At 44.6% G+C, this 16,604-nt stretch overlaps 1 protein-coding gene across 1 annotated transcript; it reads right to left on the bottom strand.

Annotated features, from left to right (window-relative positions):
• Window positions 1-402: 402 nt before the first annotated feature.
• Window positions 403-14,149, bottom strand: CSUI_000137 (histone methylation protein dot1). The gene is made up of 3 exons (XM_068060371.1): window positions 7,858-14,149; window positions 1,494-7,025; window positions 403-1,173 (listed from the first exon to the last, which is right to left on the bottom strand). Exons 1-2 carry the CDS (start codon window positions 12,652-12,654, stop codon window positions 2,418-2,420), a joined length of 9,405 nt encoding a protein of 3,134 aa, XP_067927649.1. The 5' UTR covers window positions 12,655-14,149; the 3' UTR covers window positions 403-1,173; window positions 1,494-2,417.
• Window positions 14,150-16,604: the final 2,455 nt, after the last annotated feature.

Here is a 16,604-nt window from a genome sequence, read left to right as displayed (position 1 = left end):
GAGGACTGAGGAAAAGAAAAGAAACCCGCTCTGTAGCCTCAGTTTTGCGTTCTCTCTGGACAGCAGTGGATACATAGCTCTTCACCCTCTCTTCTCTATTCCTCGCTACACACACATGTATACACATAGTCACGACGCGTCGTCACGCTTCTCTTCGCTTCTTTCTATTTGCCCTTCATGGATCGGAATACAAGAAAGAGAGAACATAACAAGGTAGGGAATACGGTCTATCTTATGGGGGAGATGGAGATAGAGAGAGACCGCGATTAGACATGGATCGTGGCTGCATCTGTTTCTTTATGATATATCATTTTCCTCAGCTTGTTCAGCTAGGCTTTTGTATTAGAACCAGTTGAATATATAAGGAGGAGACGAAAGGTCTTTCTTCAGTTCGAGATAGGGCAGGTGCCGAGAGAAAGCAGAGACGTGCATGTATACTTGATGTATCTCTCCCTCTATTTCTCGACAGACAGATGATTCTTGAAACTCCGACTTCATTCGCAGACAAGACAGGAGACATTTACTAGCTATTCAGCTAGCTCTCCATCTCTCCTCTCTTAAGTCTACGATAGATGATATACAGAAATATCATCATGTAAGAGAGAAGGAAAGAAGATAGATACCTCTCTGCCTAGCACTCGTTGTTGGTGGCGTGGCCAAAGAAAAGATAGAAAGCAAGCCAGCCGGGGGATGAAGCCAAATAAATAGATAGATAGATGAACCCGGATGGCTTAAGACCTTTAATTGAAATAGAAGATATAAGGGGGTTCAAGTCCCTTCTGACTGAGCAGATTGTGAATGAAGTGTCTTAACAGTTTTGTTAAAGAACGACGAGACAATAGTGGACAAGAAGACAAACATAATCAATCAGAATATCGTGAAGGTGAATGAGATGCCTTCTTCGTCTTGACAAGAGATATAGAGCAGAAGGAGTATTTTTCTCCACTGTTCACAAGACGACTCATTCTTCATTTTACAAAGAGAGGGAGAAGAACGATGAGTTTTCCTACGCCGCTTTCTTCACCACGTACTATATCTTGATGGATCTTCTTTACGTGGGATTTTCCTGATGGACAAAGCCTTCATGAATCACATGTATAGATTCCTACGAGTAGATTTCTCGCACCTTCTCTCTCGCCTCTTTTTTTTCTCTTCAAATGACAAACAAGTCTCCTGTCTCAGAATCGATGTCGGGGGCCAAAAGAATGAAAGAAAGAAAGAAGAAAGAGAGGAAACAGAAAGAAAGAAAGAACTTGTTCTTAAAAGAGATTTGAAACCGATTTGAAATGACAGAGGGGCCCCTCTGCAAGAGGATGAGTAAGTAATAGACACCCCAGGGACATACACATAGAAGCTCCCAGACGTACACGCGAATATACAAACAAAGACACTCAAGACGTAGCTGTATACAGATACACGTATGTATCGATACATACGCACTTACAGAAAGTCTACAAATATATATGAAGATAAAGATGTATATGTTCATGTACCTAAGGCGAGAGAGAAAAGAACTGAGCGGTGACTGAGACCGGAAGAACTCCAGACAAGAGCTGAGCAACAGGACAAGAGGAAAGATCTTATGAAGAGGATGAAAAAAAAGTAGAAAGAAAGATCTTCGCCGCGATCAGTTGGGTTTCCCTCCAAGGAAAACGGATAAAATAAGCCGCTAAGGTAGAGACTTGAGCTTTAAGTGACAATCGGAGGACAGGCAAAGAGAGAAAGGGAAAGATGAATTCATTCATTCCTTCTGTCTCACTTTTGAGAAACAGAGAAATGGAAGGACAACGGACAATCGTTTGTTCCGTTCCCTGGTGTACATACACCGCTGACGAACATGCTTCGATTTATGCATGTTACATGATTATGATAAAGACCTTCCTATATGCAGATAGAGTCTTTATTGATAGAATACAAACAGAAAACTGCTCTGAATGAATCCTAAGTACGCCGTGACATAGCTATACAAAAGGAACTTGACAAGCTTTAACAGATTTATACAACGGTGGAATGTATATACATATACATGAATATCTATACAATATATAGATCATAGCTCCTAACAAAACATACATTCAACTTGACAAGTAGAACATCCCTTTCTTCTTCTTTCATTCTTGGCTACATCAATCTACCTCTACCTTTTTATCACCTCTACGCAGTAACTGTATGTTTCTATACATCTGTTTAAGTCTGTCTACATAAAGATACATACATCTCAGCCGTGTCTCTGAATGGACGCACACGCCCCAGGGCCTATACACGAAGACCCTGCCTACGTATGTACGAATGCGAATGTATGTATGTATGTAGGATATCTACGTGTGAGTGTGGATGCATGTATAAATAGATATGTATGTTGTGTATGTACACTCCAAAGATATTGTCAAGATGACGAGACGAACGGGACTTCCGATTTAAAAAATCTCGATTGTTGCTTCTTCATAAACTTTTCCTTCAGAGCTTCTACGTTTCCTAGGGGCCTTCGGCGAGTGTAAGAAAGAGATATCTTCATTTCTTATCTTGTCTCCTTTTCTTCCTTTCTCATTCAACTGCTCATATGGACGTATATTTTCTTGCTCGGTACTGAAGAATCCCACAGCTGTACATGGAGAAGATTTCTTCATAGGACTATCACCATTCGTTTTCTGATTAAAAACCTGTTTCGCTTCTTTTTCTTTTTGTTCCTCAGCTGCCATCCTTTCTTTCTCTTCTTGTGGTGAAGATGATGCACAACATTCTATCAGGGAAGAAGGTGTACATACACTCCAAGAAAGGGTATCTTCCTTGTTTTCCTGTTCTTTCTGACTCTCTTCTTCTTCTTTCATCAAACTCATCATCATCTCCGTCAGCCTTCTAGTGTTGAAATCTTTCTCTTTCACTCTTTCTTCCTCTTCAGAACCTTGTCTTATCTTTCTCCCTTCTTTTTCTTCCTCCTCCTCTTCTAGTTCTTCTTCTCCTTCTTCTTGTCCACTCCTTTCTGTCGTCTTAACTTGCGCTTTTCCCTTTTCTTCATCCTTCTCCTTTCCCTCATTCTCCTTTCTTCTCAAACTCAAGGCATGCGAAGATCTCGTCTCGGATCCAGGACATGTATTCTCTTTCCTCTCCACCACCTTCTCCTCTTTCTCCGACGTCGCCATTGTTGTCATGTTCTTCTTCTTGTCCTCCTCCTTGTCTCTCTCGAGGTCAACAGAAGCAGGTGCTTTGTTGATAGACAGTGATGAAAACTCTTTCAATTTCCTCTTGAAAAGAAATTCCTTATGCATGCAAACACACCCTATGGTATAGTAGTATGTATACCACCAAGGACATCCCTCATTCACGCAGCTCTTTCTTCTTCTTTTCACACCCCGAGAGAACAAGCTCTCGATCCATCTGCTTTTACTGCTTTTCTCCTTTGGCATGGAGGCATACGAGACAATCGATGAATCATCAAAGAGAGGACAGAGAAAGGGAAGAGGAGATCTTAGAAATGACTCCTGAATCGCATGTAAAGACGACGCACCATAGAGACAACAACAAGGCCGGAGGTGGTCCGTAAACAAGAAGGAACACGTCCTTTCTTCTTCCTCTTTTTCTTCGTTCTTGTGATTAGAATGGTTAGGGTCTGGCGAAGATGAAGAGGGAGAAAGAGAAGAAGAAGAGAAGAACGGGTGACCTTGAAATTCACGACTGACAATCCAAGTATATATAGCTTTATGCGCTTCTTCTCTCTCCTTCTCTAAGACCGCTTTGATCCTAAGCAGTCGCTTAAGCAACGTCTGACGTAAGAGTTGTAATTTCTCAGACACCTCATCATCTTTCTCCTTCTTCTCTTGATGGATCTCTTTATTCTCTTCTTTCTCTGGCTCTCTGTCGATCTCCATTCCTTCTGACCGTCTTTCCTCAAAGATACTATGACGCGAAGCATATGAAGAGACAAGAATGTCTTTTTTCCCTTCAGAATCACTCTCCTCTCCATTCCTTCTTATGTCCATCTTCTCTCGAAACTCTTTACTTACTTCATCCTTCCTTTTATCCATGTCTTCTTCTACAGCCGTCTCGCTCTCAACACCTTTTTCTTCTCTCTTCCTGACTCCCTGGCTCTCTGTCTTGAGAATCTTCTCCTTCTCGTCGTCTTCGCTTGCCCTTGTTCTCTTTCTCGGATGAAACAGATCTTGACTACGAAGGACCAGGATAGATTCTACTGCATGCAGGAGCTCACATGAAGCCTCGACTCTCTCATATAAAGAGATGAAGGATGCTCTCATGCTCCTATCTTCCTCTTCCTCCTCTTCCTCGTCTTGTTGAAAGATTTCTCCGATGGTCTCTTCAGGATATAGCAGGACAAGGAGAGAAGAAGCTATTTGCGCACATGTAGATAAAGAGAAATGCTCTTGCTTTCTTCTGAACTGACGCGCTAACATTCCGACATCATGCTGAAATAATGGAAGAGAAGAGCTCTTGAACTCTTTCCCTCTCTCGAGGACTTCTTCTTCATCACTGTGTTCTTTCTCATGACCTTCAGTCTTTTCCTTGTTCTCTCTCGTTGTTCTCCCGTCCATGCTGTCCGGGGAAAAAAAACGAAATTCCTTCATTCTTCTTCTCTCTTCTTCACTACCACCACCCTGGTGTCTCAATCTCTTTCTGTTTGGCATGTCTTTCCTTTCTTCTTCTTCTTCATTTTCTTCTCGTTCTTTCTCTTCTTCACGGACAGAGGAGCGACGCCCGTCTTCTTCTCCTGCTGGTAGGAGTGAAGGAAGACGAAGGAGGAAAGGCGAAAAAGAAGACAGAGGGAGACAAAATGAGGGGAGAGAAGAAGAAGAAGATTGGTTAGAAAGACAAGGATCTCCTATCGCACCATGGGAAGAATCCTCCAAAGATGAAGAAGAGAAAAATAGCTGATCTCTCCCTTTTCTATCCTCTTCCGCTCCATTTTTTCGGCTCTTCTTTTCCTCCTCTCTCATTCTCTTCAACACCTTCAGCTGCTTCAACCGAAGAATCTGGGAGAGAATAAGATCTCTCATAGACGATAGAGCCCCCCCCCCTTTCATCGTTCGACTGCTCTTCTTCTCTTCATGAGTCCGCAAATGGTCTCTACCTCTCTCTATCTCCGAGGAATCATTAACGTATCCGTTCCTATCTTTCTTCCTTCTCTCTTTCTTCTTTTCTATCTCCACGGTTCTCCTTTCCCCCGTGTGTCTGAGATTCTTATCGTCAAAATACGACGGCAAAGCAGAAAGAAAAGAAGAAGGAGAAAAGAGTGAATAGTCCCTAGGATGACTTTGGTCGATGAGAATTAATTCTTGCGCAAGTAAGGGCTCTAAGATATCCACCCAAGACCAGAGAGGGTTCGATTCCCTTTCTGTAAGTTGACCGTTAAGTTTCTCCTGTTTCGATCTTTCAAGATCTTTCTCTGAGCCTACATCTTTCTTTCTCTTCTCCTCCTCCTCCTTCACATACCTCTTGTTCTCCCCCTCTTTCGTCTCCTTCTTATAGACTTCAATATCGCCATCTTCATCTGTTTCATCGTCTAGAATCATTCTTCTCTTTCTCCGTTTTCTCCCTTCAAATATCTTCGTCTCTTCATCGTCATCTTGTGAAAAGCTCGCTTCTTCTTCTCTTCTTCTCTCGTTCTCTTTCCAAGAGTTTTTCCCCTCTGTCTGAAGAGCAGTTGCTTTCCATTCTTCTTCTTTTGCTTCTCCTTCCCGGGAGAGCCGCTTTTTACACCTCTCCATCTTCACCTCCTTATCGTCTTCAGCCGAAGAACAGACAAGTAAGTTTAACAAAGGTTCATTGAGAAGAGACAAAAGAAGAAGGACATTCATCTCTTGTCTCTTCAACTCTCCTAGCGCCCATCTCTTAGCCTCTCTCATGCCATCGTCATCCTCTATCGTGATAGATGAAGAAGAATAGCTAGAGTCATAATCAGGAGGAACGATGATCTTCGTCTTGAAAGACCGTGTTACCCATTCATATGAGAAGTCTTCTAAAGATATAACAGGCTGTTGATCTTCCAAATGACAGGAAAATTCTTCTCCTTCTCCTCCTTTACTCTCGAGATCGATCTTCTCCTTCTTCCCTCCCCGTCCTTCTACTTGCACAGACTCCTTCGCTTTGCTTTTTCTTCTTTTTATCGACAGAATCGTCGCCCTCCAGGTGCGACCGTATCGTCTAGGCTTTTGAAGAGAAGGAAAAGAAGACTGCTTTCTCTCGGTTCTATCTTCTTCATCTCTGTCTTCCTCTTCCGAAGGACGAGAAACAACTTCCCCCTCATGTTCTTCTTTCCAAAGTAAAGACGGGTGAGACTTGCAAGCGAAGATGGGATTCTCTTTAGAGAGTACACCTCTATTCTCCATTTCTTCGTGACTCCTTTCCTTTACCTCTGATTCCTCCCAGGGCCGAGTGAGCTTAATAGAAGGGAGAGGACAGGAGTCACGTGGAAGACATGCGACTGTACATGCAGGCATAGAGAAGGGTTGTGTATCTCTGGATCTTCTTTCAAGTTCATCTTCTTCGTCTTCTCTTTCCGCCTGGGCGTCATAACATCGCAAGCGAAAGAAAGCTTCAAGAAATCCAAGGGTTTTTTCCCTCTGTACGTGATAACATGGACCATTTCTATCACCTGTCTCTATTCTTCTCCCTCTCCTCGGCAATGAACGAGACGTCCTCATTAACATCTTTCTCTCTCTAGAAAACATCATTTCTTCTTCTTCTCCTCTTGTTCTTTTTCTTCCTTCTTCTTCTTCTAGCCCTGTACGACGACGGTGACTATCGGCATCTGTCTCTATATCTTCACTTGAATCTGTATCAACGTCAGAGATCGATGTAGAGGAAGAATGAAAGAGAGAAGATACAGCACGGTCTCCTTCTTCTTGGTCTTCTTCCCTTGGACGAAGATTCTGATGTGGTAATAATGAATGAAGAGAAGAAAAGCTCTCATGACACCCGTGACCTGCAGGACCTGCCCTACAGAGAGACTGGACCTGATCGAACTTCATGCGAAGTTTTCTGTTCCACGCTTCATATCCTTCTTTGTCAGTGAGCTGAGGGGGATTAGAGGGAAAGAAAAGCGAAGGGACGCTTTGAAAAAAAGAGAGAAGAAAAGATAAAAGATCCCCCCAGCTGTCCGTCATTCTCCATGCAAACACAGGCAACACTCCTCATATACACTCATCCACAAATTACTCGAAGATGTATGTATATGTATGTAGCAGTATGGAAGAATATGTACGTATGCGTGAATGAATACGTATGTATGCATGCATGAAAATGTAAGCTTGTATATGTATGTGCGCATATGTGTCTATTTTACGGATATGTACGTACGTGGACGCCCGTGTGAATATGTGTGTATGGGTATGTATACTTGTGTACGTTACGTGTGAGTATGTATGTTTACGTATGAATATATATGAAGATCTATGTATGTATGAAAATGTATGTCTACGGATGAATGTGTACGTGTGTCTATGTATATGTACGTATGCATCTGTATGAATATATATGTACGTATGGAGTGGGGCTATACATACAACGGTAAGTGTATCTACATCTCTACAGGAAAAGAGCGTTTGCACACAAAGGCACATAATCCAGGTGGAGGTATGAAAACAAATAGATACAGTAAAAGAAGCAGAAGGAGTTCCCTCTAATCTAAAGAAGAGAGAGTGAGAAGAAGAAGGTCCTAGAAAGGGACACCAAGAAAAAGAAAGACGAAGCAGCCTCCCTCTCCTGTTATGCACGATGCTGACTTGCTTAAGATCTCTCGAGGCAGCTCACTCCAACAAGAGTAAAACGACAAAGAAAAGGGAGAAGAAACGAAGACACGAAGCTCAAGAGGTTGATGACACAAATGTGAATGATGTGTTATCTCACCTGAATGAGAGGTGTTTTTTGAAGTTCTTGGATTTCTTTTTGAAGAAGATATTGCTTTATCGGAGGAGGTCGTGTCGAGGAAAGAAGCTGAGAAACCATATCTCTTTCTCCGCATATATAGCAAAGAGGAGAGAAGCACGGAACTCTCAAAACAACCTTTCTTTGGTTTGCCTTCCTTACTTTTTCTCCTGCAATCGGATAACCTCGACTTCTCTTTCTGTCACCGGCGGGTGTACATACACCTGAGCATCTCCCTTCACTAGGACACCACGTGGCAACATGTATCCATTTGGCATCTGTTTTCTCATCATGACGATGGAAGAGGAATTTCTTCCATTCTTCCTCTTCATCATTCATAGTCTCACCGTCTACTCTTTCCCCTTCTGTCTTGAAGGATTCTTGAGAATCTTTGGTGTCTCTTTGTGAACTCCTTCTCATTGTAGTGCTCTTCTCCTTTCCTTCTCTCCCTCGCGTACCTCGCGAAGAAGACATCGTTCTTTTCACTTCGCTCGAGGAAGAAGAAGAAGGAAAGAAGAGATCTTTCCTTGGGCGTGCGCTCCGCCGACACGATTGATCACCTCGAGATGTTTTTCCGTATGTAAGGCGGTCTAAAGTGGAACCCGTGTTATATCTTTGTTTCTCTTTCATGTGATCTATCTGCTTCCCAAGACGCGGACATACCCAGACATCCAGGCTATACACTTCATCTTCATCATATCCTACTCCATCTGCCTCACCTCCGCGTGGATCAGCAGGGCGAGAGCTCGTCCACGCCGAATCTTTGATCACTTCAGGAGAAGAAAGAACTGTCCTTTCTTTTCTTACAAACGAAGACATCTCTTCGTTCTTTGCGTGGTCATAATTCCTCGTCCTCTCAACACCGCCAGAGAGAGATGGAAGAGGAGAAGCTACACTGTTGTTCTTCTTCATCTTACAGCTCCTTCTATCAAAGCAGCTTTTCTCCTTTTCGTTCGAACTCATAAGAGAGATACCTAGTCTCCGTCGTTCCTTCTTACCCCCTGTCGCACAGGGAGAAATGAAGCGGTCTTTTAACCAACGAGCGAGTTGCTCAATCCTATGGATGCAAAGGGTCTCGGAGGGAGTCTTTGAAGAGAAGTTCTCCAGAGAGTTTATCAGCAGCAAAAAACAGTCTCTCCAAATCATCCGTTCCTTGTCCTCTCTTACATGTTCTCCGTTCTCTAGAATCGAGGGATAGACTTTTCCAAACGGGATGTTTGATGGAGCTTGATGTGAGGAAGGAAGTAGGATCACTCTCTCATTCGAGTGCACATACACCTCACCTGGAGCGTCTTGTCGTTCTCGTTTCTCTTCTCTACATAGACCACAACTCGATACTGCCGTTTGAGGTGTGGCATTGCCTGTGCCCATAGAAGAGGAAGAAGAAAAAGAAGAGAGAAGAAGAAGCGCTCTAAGCTCTTCGATGGCTCTATCTCCTCCTAATTCTAAGACACGATCAAGACCAAAGACAGTGAAGATACGGCGAAGGAGAAAGATTTGTTGCTGCGGTAGATAAGAAAAGGAGAAAGAAAGATCTAGCCACCATTTTAGAACATACGACGAAGCTGTCTTCGAGGAATATCTGTCTCTTCTTTCAATCCTACTGGGAAAGCTGAGAAGGGGCATCTTTCTGTCGACTCTCACACATCCTCTTGTTCCTTCTTCGCCTTCCTCTTCCTCTTCTTCGTGAGCAGCATGGATGGATTTCGAAAAGACTCTCTTAGAGACACAAGAGAGATCAGAAGAGAGATTCAGAAGATCTTTCGACGTAACTTCCTCTTCATTTAGTCTTCGCGCAAACTCTTCCTCTTGTTCTTGTGAAAGTCCAACTCCGTTTCTTGACCCGAAAGCAGAAGAAGAAGAAGAAGAAGAAGAAGAAGAAAAAGACGACGAAGAAGAAAGAAATCTTAAGAGATAGAAAGTCGCGAAGAGGAGAAGACGCGAGATGAAAGGCAACGAACCTTCCAGAATGACTTTATTGAAAAACCGTTGTGTATAGCTTTCAGACATTCCACGCAAGAGTATGGCTCTCGCTTCACTCTCTTCTAGAAGGAAATCTCTTCTCTCTTCTTCCTGAGACAACTCGACCACTCTCGATGCTTTGACTCGAAAAGATGAAGAAGAAGAAGAAGGTAGATGAAAAGAAGACTGAAGTTGACGCGAAAGGGATGAAGAAGAGAAAGACAACGAAGAAGAAGAAAAACAGTCGTCTGCATGCTCGCCTGTGTTTCTTCTCTCTCCAACTATTCCTTCACAGGAAGGGTACGAGGGAGACCAAGAGGACGTTTGAAGAGAACATCTTCGCATGAAGTCGCTCTCTTCCTTCGATGAAATCAGCATTTGTTGCCGCAGAGATAAGACGACTTCGCTATCATGTACTCGAGAAAAAGAAGAGGATTTACTCATGCAAGAAGAAGAAGAAAGAGAGAGATGAGGAGTTGATGGCGAAAGAGAAGACGGAAGATTCTTTCTCACATAGATAAAAGCGACATGACTTTCACCGCTACCTGACATTCTCATCCTTAGGCGTTGAGCGAGATCGGCATGCAGATGATGTTTAGAGATCAGGTCTGAGTGAAAAGACACATAAACCATAGGAGACCTAGAGAGGTTGAAGAGACGACAAAGACGAAAGAGAATCCATGGAGGCATCGCCAGGTCAAAAGAAAAGATATGTGTGATTCCACCAAAGGAGCTTAACAAGGAAGCGTCTATACACCTGAACGCTGTATTACACGGATAGGCTAAACCCCCTGGTAAAGAAAAGATACAGTCACAAAGACAAAGAGAGGAAGGAAAAGGAGGCTGAGAAGAAGAAGAAGGGTGAGAAGGAGAAGAAGAAAAAGAGGAGTCGCATGAAGATGATACGTCACCACCAGAGGGGGGGGGGGAAGGAGCAAGCTGGCTGAAGGAAGCAGAGAAGATTGAAGAAGATGACGGAGAAGATGAACACGAGAAAGAATAATTTGAGGAAGGTGGAGAGAAGGAGAGAGGGAGAAAAGAACACCAAGAGTTAATGTAGCGAGCTGACTGAAGATATAAGCTTCTACTGGTACAACTACTTCTCCCCTTACGAACAGCCTCTTCTTCATGAAGATCGTCATCTTCTTCTCTTCCCTCTGATTCTTTTCTTTTTCTTTTCCTCAGGGCTTTTGTTTCTTTATATCTCGAAGGTCCTCGCTGTTTTTCTCTGACACTCTCTCTCTCCACCCCCGGGGTGACGCCATTGATCGCCGCCATCGGAGCGGTTTCAAAGGCGCCATTGACGTTCGCGCAAGTGAAAAGAATATCGTCCTCTGTTAACTCGCTTAAGCTCTCTAACTCGCTCTCTCTCCTCACAGAAAGATGAAGAGAGGAAGAAGAAGAAGAGAAACTCTCCTTACCTTCTTCATCTCTCCCGAAGGAATGTATCAGCCCTCCCCCTGCGGATGACGATTCTGTCATTGGCGACGATGTAGCTCTAAAGGAAGTTGTAGAAACGACAATGCCAGCGGACGTTTGACCTCTATTACTGCTGGAAGTAGAAGAAGACAAGATACTACAAGAGGGAGAAGAAGAGAACGAAGCAGAAGAAGAACAATAAGTATGGTCTGAGGGTGTAGGTGTTTGCAAGATGGGAGAATATGATGATAACGATGACGCAGGAGAAAGCAAGGAAGAGGAGAAGTGTTTGCGACTGCTTATCTGTTGTAGTTCTCTTTCCTTCGAGAAGAGTTGGAAACGATGGAGATTTTCTAGAGAAGAGAGAAGTCTATGATCGACAAGTTGAAGATGATTATTACACGAAATCGAGTAGACATTACTATCTAACTCAACTCCTAAGGTGGATATACACCCGACCGTGGCCGAGGCTAAGAAGGAGGGAATTCCACTTCCACTGCCGATATCTAAGAAGATTGAAGAAGAAGATAAGAAATACCTTTCTTGTAAAAGACGAAAGAGAACAAGAAGTGAAGCACAGCAATTCTCACCATAGGCACCTTCATCCGATCCTGTGAGCTTCATCAGAGTTCTTCTCTGTAAGCGACGAACATGCGAAAAGAGAGGAACATCGGCAATCAATCCGTGAGAAGAAGAAGAAGATGACGGGGGGAGTGAAGAAGAAGAACAAGAAGATGAGGGAGCGGGAGGAGAAGATGCCAGAGAGGATGACTGTTGGTTTCCGTCTGAAGGAGAAGAGACAGGGCCAGCTGTAGAGAGAGACGAAGAGGAAGCAGAGACAGGGGAGAAGAATACAGAAGAAGGAGAAGCCGTAGAAAGAGAGCCAGGAGAAGAGAGAGGTCTTTGAGGAATTCCTGAGTGGGAAGAGGCAGATAAAGAATCGACTGTACGAGTGAGAGATGAAGATGACGGAGAAAGACTAGCAGAGAGGGAGGAAGAAGGAGGAGATGAAGAAGAAAAAGAAGGGGAAGAAGATGAAGAAGAGACAGAAGACACATCTCTCCACCCGTCACTTGTAATGGATGCACACGTCGATGGCGTGGCTGAAGACCAAAAGAATTCTTCGTCGTTCTCTTCTTTTCCTCCTCTTTCTCTCTCTTGAGAACAAGACGAAGAGAGAAACCTTCCTCCCCGTTCATCTTTTCTTGTCTTTCTTGGGGTGGCTAGCCGAGAAGAAGAGAGAAAAAGATGCCTCCTTTCCTCCCTCTCCTTTTCTTCATCTTCCTCATCGTCTTCTCCTTTATTCTCGGGAAGAGAACCACCAGACCACTTGATGACGTCATCTACCTTCTTCATCTCCATTGTGTACAGCGCTCTTCGTCTTTTTCTGTTCTTCATCTCTTCTTTTTCTCACCAGCAAAGCTGAGATCTCCTGTTCTTCTCTATATTCGTCTCTCACACACAAGAGAAGGATATACAATTGGAAGAAGAGAGAAAAAAACCACGCCTCTTCTCCTTCTTCTGTTTCTCCCTCTTTTGCTTCCCTTTCCCTCTTCGCAGAAAGCAACTGAACTTGCAAGCAAATGATCTTTTAAAACATTGCGACGCTGCGTCTTCGTCAAGACGCCTACGTCGCCGCGAACCAGTTTCAACGTATGTACCTCTCCATAGAGGGATACGAAGAACAAATGAAAAATCTTATACAAATGCCTCTGGAGGCTGCTCTACTGATTCTTCCCACGCGCCAAGCAGCGTGTTTGAAATTCCTCTACATGCACCTGTCATCGCATAAAAAGGCATAGCTACGATGACGCGGTGTACGAACGGATGAGTCTTCTTGACCTTTCACTTCATTCTTCTTCGTACATGAAGGATTGAACAGAAGAACCTTCTACCTGCTACTACTGTCCCGACATCATCAGTATACACACGGGAATACCTAGTCACATATCTGACTCTTGTCTCTCTCTACATCTATACATATGTAAACCTTCATATGTACATACGTGAAGAGATAACAAGAAGATATGATGAGAGATAGAAAAAGACGAATGAGAAGAAAGGAGACTGAGCGAATTCCTCAGGAAGAAGGCCTAAAGAAGGAAATGGAGTTAAGAAGGCTCAAGCTCATTCGTACATAGAGACCGTGCGAAGAGGAAACGATTACTGCTTCCTCCTGCACAAAAATTTCTCCCTCTCGGGCCTCGCGCAGCAATCTCTTCCTCTTCCTGCTGTCTCTGTCATCAGGAGTCGCTTTCTCCCCTTCGCGAGATATTCTTTCTTAGCTAACTAGGCTGACTCTTCGTGGCGGAAGAAAGAACTTGGTTAGTTACTTTCTCCGCTCTTTCTCTTTTCTCCCGGCCGGTTCGGTTCCTTCGCCTTTTCTTCACTACCACCCTCTAAGAGAAAAGGATGGAAAGAGAAGAAAGGGAAGAGAGACTTCCGCGATTCAAATAACAACAAGAACCGACAAGGGTTCACGGCCGGAAAGAAAGCAAGGAGAAAATGCGAGAGAGTAGCAACGGAACGGGGACGAAGGAATGCAGTTGATGACGGTTGCTTTATGTCCGAAGAGAGCAGACCGTATCTTCTTTCGTGCTCCTTTTGACAAGAAAGGCGGAAACGAGTGAGATCGCAGTGACGGGAAAATGCGAGTATGGGTGAGAACGTCCTTTCTTTTGTATCTTTGTTCCTCAAATTGTTAGCATGCCGTCTCGACGTCGGACAACGAATGAATGAAAAGGTGAATGAATGACTGGGAGATCCCAAGCACAAAGAAACGAAACGAGAAAGGCGTTCGCCTGTTGTCGGTGCCTTTGTGTTTGCTACCACCCTCAACTTTCCAAGAGGAAAAGAGATAAAGAAACAAGACGAGAAAGAAGAGAGAGAAAACTTTTCGATTTCACATGAAGAGAGGGAGGCCAAGGTCTATAGCGTGGGTCGTACGAGATCGTAGAAGCAGAGAAGCACGTTGTCTTGAGATTCTTTTCTACTTCCCCTTTTCTTTTTTCTTTCTCCCCTCCGTCTATCCCTCCTTTCCAGTTTTCTTTCATTTAATGATTGAAGCCTTGTCCGTCAACATCCCACCTTCAGCCGCAGTTTTAATCACACAATTCAGACGATGAGACAGGGAAAAGGAGAAAGGTCTCCTATAGAGACCCCCGTCCCTCTCAATCGCCGCCACCTCCTGTTGTCTTTCTCTCTCCCGCTGTAGATGTGTGCTGGTACATCAGGAAAGTGCGACGCAAGAGGTTTTTCTTGTTTGCATAGAAGTCCGAAATAGCAAACTGGAGAACGAAACCACGGATAGACTCGAAAGAGAGGTGAACCTATTCATCAGCCATCGGCTGCGGGTCTTTCTTATCTGTCTCTCATTCTTGTCTATTCAGAAAGGCACGTCCTTAGGTGTCCGCAGGAGATTTCTTTTAACAACTGTCACTTGGTGTCCCCAGTTCGGTATATACGCAAAGAGAGAGAAGGCCCACCTGTTTACTATCACAAGAAAAAGAGATAGGTGAGCAGTTTCCCGCTGTCCCACCCGCTCTTGTGGCCCTGGTTTGAGTGACGTACTCTTACGGAGACGGCGGCAAAAGAGGTAGAAAGCGAGGAGGTGAAGATGTGGAGAATCACTCCAGGCACATTCACACAAGTTCCTTAGCTTTCTTTCCAGTATGACAGATAGAGTACGAGCAAAACTGCTAAAGTGAGGCTTTGCTTAGCGTGGAGGGGGGACGAGAGAGAGCCGAGAGAGGAGGTCGTTTTTATCTGTTCGTTTGCTCACAGAAGGCAGCTTCTTTGAGACAGTTGTGCTCCTTTACTCACTCGCGTAGAGGCAAATCCAGAAGTACGGAGATGTGAGAAGGCGACAGCCGTTTTAGGCAGATAGGTAAGTCGATGGAGAGGCAGGAACAGTCCGAGAGACTTGGTTCACTTGTGGGACGGGATACTGGAAGCGTTTAGAAACAAAGAATACTCGGCGAAAAAGGCCGAGGATCTTTCCGCGAAAGACAAATCCATGCATACGTTTCTCCAGTCAGACGTGATGCAGGCTCACAAGCAGTCTCTGCTGTCAGAAAAGGGTGATGACGCGAAGCCAGCATAGTCCTGTATGGTGGGGGTTGTGCTGTTGGGAAGGCTGCGATGTAGGCTACCATCGTTTCACCTATGGCGTTCCTCAGCGATCAGGCAGTGTAACACGTCTGCCTTCACCGTTTTTTTCATGACGCCCGATATACGAACCTTACAGGCCCGATGCACTTCCTTCTATCGTTCCGCTAGAGGCAGCCGGGTTCGAAACTCAGCTGACAACGAGTTGCCAATAGATGAACGGAAGAACATTAGGAAAAGAAAGTCATCGTGGCTGCATGGAGGTAGGCCACAAGTTTAGCGTGTATCAAAGGAGCACGACTCGACTTGACGGATGCTCCGACTAATACTGGTAGACGAGCTCAAAAATGCACCTATACATGGCTCTACAGAGTTACCGTCAGGCGCCGAAGCTAAGCAGTGCCCTACATACGCCAGATCTTCTGTTGGGTCAATCGTAAACATTGTGAGTATGGGACTGACAGCGGTGATGGCAAACGTGCTAGGAAGTTTCGTTCCCTGTAGTAGTGAGCCACCTGCAAGAGTCTTAGGCTTCTTCCGGCGCCTTAACAGTGGTACTGGTTGATGGTCCGAAAACTACCAGCATGATCTGTCTGTCTGACAATGTGAGGAGTTTGAATGGGTTTCAGGACCTTGCGGCCACAACTTTCGCTGACAACGACGCATGGAGGACAGCTTGAATCCCCAATTGCTGACCCAGGCAAAACTGTGCTGCTTTGCAAACTGTAAAAAGAATGTCTTGGCGAGGGAGTGAAGACTCATGAAGTAACCATGGTGAGGAATTCATCTCACAATTCCGGATAGACAGGGTCTCCGGCAATCTGTCCCCTAAAAAAGCGGGCGCTGTTCGTATTACTGGGGTGCAAGCATCACACCCAGAGACAAGAAGAGAACGCCGCGCGAGCTCGCCCGGAGTTGGTTGAAGGTCGACGCGTATTCAGAGTAATTGCCAAAGATCACTTCGGAAAGTTGCGCAGTCTCGAAGGCGGTAAGGGCATCATTTCTATGATGTCTGGAGAACCATCCTTCGTTAGCAAAGAAAACAAGCTCCGGAAGGCCTCGGTAAGTCCTGTCATTCCTGGAACTGTCCGGATACCGCCTGTTGACGGTCTTTCTGCCAAGAATCCAAAGCGATGGAAAAAAGAGCTCTGGGGCACTCCGGCAGGGCCGTGGGTAAGCGAGCGTGCACGGACGATCCGGGGAAGGAGGAGCGGTTGAACCAGGTCCTTGGACAGTGTCTT

Source organism: Cystoisospora suis, assembly GCF_002600585.1.
Source record: "Cystoisospora suis strain Wien I chromosome Unknown contig_70, whole genome shotgun sequence".
NCBI lineage: Eukaryota > Apicomplexa > Conoidasida > Eucoccidiorida > Sarcocystidae > Cystoisospora > Cystoisospora suis.
The sequence above is the reverse complement of the archived record's forward strand: the minus strand, read 5'-3'. Positions and strand labels throughout refer to the sequence as shown.

Excerpts from the sequence above, each read along its gene's own strand:
- CSUI_000137 (XM_068060371.1), bottom strand. The coding sequence starts at position 12,654 with ATGAAGAACAGAAAAAGACGAAGAGCGCTGTACACAATGGAGATGAAG. Across the intron at positions 7,026-7,857 it reads AAAAAACACCTCTCATTCAG|CTCACTGACAAAGAAGGATA; the intron begins GTGAGATAACAC and ends AATCCCCCTCAG.